The sequence below is a fragment of the Alexandromys fortis genome, unplaced genomic scaffold (genome assembly GCF_014885135.2).
Source record: "Alexandromys fortis isolate MF-2015 unplaced genomic scaffold, M_Fortis_MF-2015_v1.1 scaffold_299, whole genome shotgun sequence".
Classification (NCBI taxonomy): Eukaryota; Metazoa; Chordata; class Mammalia; order Rodentia; family Cricetidae; genus Alexandromys; species Alexandromys fortis.
The window spans coordinates 762,804-770,147 of NW_026068187.1; the positions used below are offsets into that span (position 1 = coordinate 762,804).

A 7,344-nucleotide genomic window follows, 5' to 3' on the forward strand; every position below is an offset into this window, starting at 1 on the left:
TTTACATTTAAAAGGGGACATGATATAGGTATGACTAATTTGCATTGGTTTGAATCTTGGTTTATTGATACAAATTTAAGGTCAATTTTTATATGTATTTCTGATCTTGATTAAGGTATTGTGATTGTGTAGTAGGTTTAAAAATGTAATGTATAATTAGGAAATATAGGTTGTTAATGGATAATCATTGCTAATAGTTAAGTTTGTAGTTATGCTAGTTAGATTTTCTAGATGTATAGAGATATATTTCCATTAGTTAGGTATTCTTCAAATCTTTTAGAGACCTTCAGAATATGGCATTTAAAATATTTTAAAAATTTAGAACTTTTTATGACAGTGATACAACTGGCAGGACCAGTACTCCAAGAAGAAGATGTGCATTGAAGAGGCTCTTTATGGAGTTGGTTAGCCATTTGGGCTGCTCTTGCCTGGACTTCTTAACTGGACATGCAGTACCCACAGAGAAATGACTGCTGAACTTTCCTCAAGATAAGATGATCCTTTGGGGCTCCTGCTTCATGAAAGGGACTGCAAGACACCCTGCAGGATACAGAAGAAAATGAATGGCAAACTGTCAATATAGACAGACCTGTCTTTAAAATTTCTACTTCATGTAAAAGTCTACTGGATACTATGGGCCTACAGGCTGAGGATTGGTACCCCAACAATACAGTAGAACTTTGGGTGACTGTCCAGGTGGCTAGATGTCTCTGTCAGTTCTAGAGTTTTGGAAGTTGCTTACAATGCACTTCCAGTTTACTTAATTATAAACTTCTGGAATTTTTGAGGGAGTTGAAAAATTTATAGTTATAATTATAGTTTTCCTTAGTTATGATAAAAAATAAAGTAAATATGAATATTGTAACTGTAATTGTAGCTTGATAACTATTTTGTTATATGCAATTTTACTATGTTAAAGTTAAAGTCTTCCTTTTGGTTTAAACAGAAAATGGGAAATGGTGTAGGAGGTCCTTCTGTTCATGTGATGTTTTCATTGTTTAATGAATAAAGAAACTGCCTTGGCCTAATTGATAGTGCATAACTTAGGTTGGCAGGGAGGACTGAATGCTGGGAGGAAGAAAGGCAGAATAGGAAAGAGACATGATGGGGCCGCCAGAGACAGACATGCCAAATCTTTCCCAGTGAGCCACTGCCACATGGTTGTACACAGATTAATAGAATGGGTTAAACTAAGATGTCAGAGTTATCCAATAAGAAGTTAGAGCTAATGGGCCAAGACATGTTTTAATTAATACAGTGTCTGTGTGGTTATTTCAGGTGGAAGCTGGCCAGGCATCCAGGACGAATAAGCAGACCCCCTCCTTGCAACAGATGCCTCTAAAACAATGTTGTATTTTCTCAATTCTACCTCTCAAGTGAAAAGAAAAGACCATTTTCATTTGGATTCCAATAGTGCTCTTAATAATCTCTTATATTCCAGAAGATGGGGAAAGTGCCTTTTAAAAATGTCTGGTATTTTTAGCCCTTAGCATGCCAATAGTTTACTAGTCTTGATATGCACATTGACTTGACACAGTTGACTCAGTCTCCAGAGGTCACATTCAAGGCTGATGTTACTGTTCCAGCTAGCATTATACTCACACACACACACACAACTATGCACAGGAGGTGAGTAGACAACCTGGGTGCTGCCCTGCCCTGAGGCAGAAGTGTGAAGTAGCCACATAAACCTTCAATCCTAAGGTGAGCTATGTGGAAACCATTGGGAAATCGGGGATCATGTCCTGACCTCTCCCAATTGCTAGCCTTTTGGAACAACTGCATAGGAGACTAAATCGAACATGTGAGACAGGGAAAGGTTTCTCAAGGTCATGTGGACACTCAGACCTCAATTCTGCCTCAGACTTCAGGTTCCAATGGGATGAACCAAGTTGAGGAGTATCTACTTCTTAACTTACACATCAATGAAGATGTGAGGGAGAGGATTAAACATCACCAAGTAGCTACAGGATGAATGTGTTAAAATACCGCAGATAAAAACAAAAACTCTAAGAAAGGTTGTTAAGGATTTCATCATGACTACATTAAACATCATGGATAAAAAAATAAAAATGTGTAACTGAGCTGCATTATCATAGCAGTTAAAGTTTGTGGCATATAATTTAGAGAAAATCATAATCAAAGAACAGAAAATGACATCATTCACCTAAGAACAAATTAGAAAACAAATGGGAAAAGCTTCAAATAAAGTAACACTAAGGGCTCCACATCGTAAGTTTCTCCTTGTGTTAACTGGTGTACAGTCCTGAACAAGTCTTAGCTGCCGACTCTGTGGTAGTTATCATTGGGAGGGTTAGGGTCTTCTATGCGTCTGATGCTGCAACACAGCAAATGGAAGATCAAGGGGGCTCTGGGGGCTGTATTTTGAGTTAGAACTTTGAGTCTGTATAAATGCTGCATGTATTTTAAAGAGAATATGATATTCAGACATGGAGGCAGATTATAGATACATTAAATTAGATGATAAGAGGTAGAGAAGCACACATCTCTCTATATGAAACTATAGATTAATAAATACTCATATTTATGTCTCGCATTTTATTTGTGCTCAACATGCTCATGTGTCCCAGGTACATTTTATTTCCAAGGACTGAGACTTCCAGAGCCCATCATCATTTAAAGAGAAGAGATTTTGCCAATTTTGTCTGTATTTTCTTCATAATGATACCCTTTTCCATTTGGATTTGCATAATCTTAATGATTCTCTAGAAACATATTATTATATAATGAATCACAACTATTTGTATTAAATACTGAAAATAAAAATATTCAAAATAATGTGTTCACATATAGACATGTAGAATACGGATGAAAATCAAAGGCACACAGAGAAGACAGAGTGCTAATGACCACAGAAACACATTTTTTGTTAACTACTAATCTATGATTTTATTTAAAATAACCTACCTTCTTCCAGTCAGGAACATAGCCCGCTAATGCTTTATCTCACACAAAGAAGTAGACTGACTCTGTTTTTCTATTACTTATAAGCGAAGAACATGATTCCTTCTACCTTATGCGGACCCTTTTCTTGATTTTCTTCTTACTAACGAGCCATCTGACCTCTCCAGTCACAGCACACCGGTTCCTAGAGAGGGCTATGCTGGCTGCTAAGGAGTTTCCAGAAACTGTGACATGGGAAAGACTGGAGAAGCACATTCCTAAAGCAGGATTACTTGTAAATTCAAGAACTCTCCAATATATAGTTATATGTCAAACAAATTAAAAAACGGACAAAGTGAGAACACCCAGTCTGTCTGGTAACAACAACTGCATTTCTCTAATTAATGCATATCATTTCTTAAGTCTTAGATTTACTTGGGACATTTGTATACATATCAATAATTGAATATCTCCATATACTTTGTTTTAAAAGATTACATTTTTATTTTTAAGAATGTGTGTGTATGTGTGCATGTGTTTGTACTTTGAAGGTAAGAAGAGGATGTTAGGGGCCCTGAAGATGTAGTTGCAGGGGCCTGTGAGCTGTCCAGTGTAGATGCTGGGAACCAAATTCAGATCCTCTACAAGAGCAGTGTGCGTTCTTCACTGGGAGCATCTCTCCATTTCTGTCTTTATAGAGCACTATCCTCACACTATATTTTGTATTTTGAACTTATGTCTGCTGTAAACTGTGTACCATTATGCTCTATTTCTCTGAGCCACATTTTTACTGTTTCAACACTTCATTCATTTCCATAATATTCTGTAAATATTCTGCTTAACTTTCTACTGTAATGGTTAACAGGGAAATGAAGCAGGACAGGTAGACTCTCAGAACCACAACTTAGCATAATTTGGTGCTGAACCAGATGCATTATGCAGGCTTTTGATAATGTAGGCATCTACACTGCACCCATACAGGCACAGTTGGGAACTCCATGGATGGAAGCTGACATTCAAAAACCCAACGTTTTATTGTATCACTTAGGCTATCAGCTGCAGATATCACATGAAGAACCAGGATAAAAGGAGGAAGCCAGAGGTATGACTGGTTCCTGAGACAAGTACTCTGTGGGAATGCCAGGTTGAAACATCCAGAAATCCACTTCCTCCCTTCATGCCTAAACCATGCCCTAAGATAGGTGCAGCATGTCTTGGCTCTATGGAGGAAGGGTGTTGGGATCATCTGGTCATTACCAGTCACATGACAATGTAAGCTTCATAAGGCAGAGCCACCCCTGTCCACACACTCCCTGACTGGTTGAATCAGAGCCCAGGATTAGAATAAAAGGGCTGAGGGACAGGGCACTTCCATCACTCACCTCCTGAGATACCCACAGATCCTGAGCTGCCTGTCAACTTGGTAAGTGTCCATGGGAAGCAAGAGCAGAGACCTTTCCAGAGGGGTTGCCAGACTAGAGTTGGGAAGGAGTCTGGGAGGGGTCTCCACACCTAAAGGACAGATCATAAATTGACAGATCATAAAACATGGTGAAGAGTGAGGAGTAAGGAAATGGGGACATGGACACACACAAGCCACAGTTCTGAAAGGCACTGGAATACTTGGGTCATTCTGACTCTGGAGAGGACCATGTACCTTCACTGTATAGGAACCCTTGGAAGGGGATGCTGAGTACAGAGACTTGAGCATCTGAACAGGCTCAGGGAGCTATTGGCCTATGAAGAAAATGCTTCCTCTAACTCTTTTTTTTAAAGATTTTTTTAATTTAATTTAATTTATTTATTATGTATGCAACATTCTGCCTCCATGTATGCCCACATGCCAGAAGAGGGCGCCAGATCTCATTACAGATGGTTGTGAGCCACCATGNCTCCATGTATGCCCACATGCCAGAAGAGGGCGCCAGATCTCATTACAGATGGTTGTGAGCCACCATGTGGTTGCTGGGAATTGAACTCAGGACCTTTGGAAGAGCAGGCAATGCTCTTAACCACTGAGCCATCTCTCCAGCCCCCCTCTAACTCTTAAAGAAGAGCTGGATCGGAAAAGTCAACAGAGTCTCACTTAGGCTTGGGAATGAAATAGAGCCCTGGTTGTGGGATCTGTTCACACACTTCTCTGATCAAGAAGACACCGCCAGGAAGACACTGACTTTGTCACCCTTAACCTGTGGAGGTGGTGATTTGGATACCTCTGAACTCTGTACTCACTACAGGGCCTCACAGTCCCATAGCAAATTTAAGTGGGTTTGCATATTTTTCTTTCAGGACTGAGATTACTCCCCCATCAGTAAACCAAAAGGTATCAAAATGCTGACTTTAAACTAAAGTCAAATTTTAGTATTGATTACTTTTTCTTTTACAATTATTTTTCTCTGAAATATTCTGTATACCGTCACATATGTGAGGACTGTGAGCAGCACACCTTTTCCATTGTCACTGGATAATCATTCAGTGTTTCTGGACACTGAGTGACAGTGAGTATTCTTGCATGGGTTTCTGAGGTCTGAATTCATGATGAACATATGGTGACAGCGTGAGTATGCTTTAAAAGAAAGGGCCATGAATGGTTGAGTCGAGGCTTATAGGTAAAATTCAGGTAGCCAGAATATTTCAGGTGTCCACAGTGTCTGGTGTCTGACATGTTTGTGATTCTCTTGCAGCCCCTGAACACCCACAGGCCGAGATGTCCTGCCAGCAGAGCCAACAACAGTGCCAGCCCCCTCCCAAGTGCACCCCCAAGTGCCCTCCCAAGTGCAAGACTCCAAAGTGTCCCCCAAAGTGTCCTCCTAAGTGTCCCCCTGTCTCTTCCTGTTGTAGCCTGGGTTCAGGGGGCTGCTGTGGTTCCAGTTCCGGGGGCTGCTGTGGTTCCAGTTCTGGAGGCTGCTGCAGCTCTGGCGGTGGTGGCTGCTGCCTGAGCCACCACAGGCCCCGCAGATCTCTTCGTCGCCATAGTCAGAGCTCTGGATGCTGTAGCAGCAGTGGCAGCAGTGGCTGCTGTGGCAGCAGCAGTGGCAGCAGTGGATGCTGTGGCAGCAGCGGTGGCGGCAACTGTGGCAGTAGCCAACAGTCCGGTGGCTGTTGCTAAGCTGGTGAGGAAGACTTCATCAAGTGTTGCAGGAGGAAGCCATGTTCAGCAGATTGGTCCAGGCCTGCTGCATTCTCCCCTCCTGCTTTCCTCCTTGCTCTGCCCTTTGAGATGCTGACATCTTGTGTGAAAGGTTCTGCATTCTACTGACCTGAAGATAGTGTCCCTTTGCTTCTTTGTTACAAATAAAAAATCCTCGGCAATCATTCCTAATGAGACTCTTGTTCATTTCTCACCATCGTCCTCATCCCATCCTTTCTCATCTTTTCAGAGTTGCCCTCTGAGCTTTTTATTATGTGTGTGTTTACTATAACTTTGTAACAACTCTTCTACTGTATCTATAAGAACTACAATGTTGTTTTTATTTGTAATCTGATCTGAGGACTTAGAAATGGCAGTCATTTCTCACAATTTTAAAACCTGGGGAAACTTAGTGTCAATGGACCTGAAGGTTCACTATTAGACACTTATTAGAAGGATAACGATGGATATTGAGATTAATTGAGCACAAAGAGCACATCAGCCAATCACTTCTCTTCACAACTTCCTCTATTATAAACAAAGTTTTGCTGGAGACCTACAGAAATTAACATTGTTTCCATCCCTTTATTTTGCTGCTGTAGCTGAGTTGTTACAGTGTGGGAACTTCTATTAGCATGACCACTGCAATGGTCTCCCTTCTTCCCTTCTGCTGGGGGCTGCTGAAATCTTGACTTTGAGGATATCAGCACTCTAGAGTGGATGGTTTGGCAATCTTTGCCTGTGCCTGCTCCATCTTCTGTTATTTGTTTTCAAATCAAGCCACTAATAAAATTTCACTGAACTGTGGACACCTTCAGGTCTCTATCTCTGCTCCTGTCCTTAGTAGGAAACAGGCGTTGTTGTCATTTTCCCAGGGTCACTTCAACTCAAGTGGCGCCCAAATGCAGTCTACCATCCTGTCAACCTTCTGTTTTAAGTTTATATATTCGTGTGTAATAATATTTAAAATTGTCCTAAACATTTAAATCACAGTGTTATACATAATTTAAACACAATGAAATTCATTAATTTAAATGAAAAGTTGAATTGCTTTTCCAACATCATTTAGAGTTATATGCCATAAAGAGTAATATTGTGAGAATTTGCCATTTCCTATTAGAGCAATTTATAAAAAGAGAATAGTCCTTCTAGAACATACAAAAGAAACTGCGGCTGAACATAATTACAATAAAATTAATTATATGTTATAGAAAGCACCATTACACTGATAGAAGATTTCAATTTAGAAATGTATAACGTATATTAAACATTTCTATACATGCGCAGGTATTTCAATCTAAACTCCGTAA

General features: G+C 40.3%; 1 protein-coding gene across 1 annotated transcript; it reads left to right on the plus strand.

The window, feature by feature from the left end:
* Positions 1–5,611: 5,611 nt before the first annotated feature.
* On the plus strand, positions 5,612–6,013 carry LOC126492765 (late cornified envelope protein 1C-like). The gene has a single exon (XM_050129338.1). It carries the CDS (start codon positions 5,612–5,614, stop codon positions 6,011–6,013), a length of 402 nt encoding a protein of 133 aa, XP_049985295.1.
* The last annotated feature ends 1,331 nt before the right edge of the window (positions 6,014–7,344 follow it).

What these genes read in the sequence shown, in the direction of transcription:
- LOC126492765 (XM_050129338.1), top strand. Translation starts at nt 5,612, where the DNA reads ATGTCCTGCCAGCAGAGCCAACAACAGTGCCAGCCCCCTCCCAAGTGC.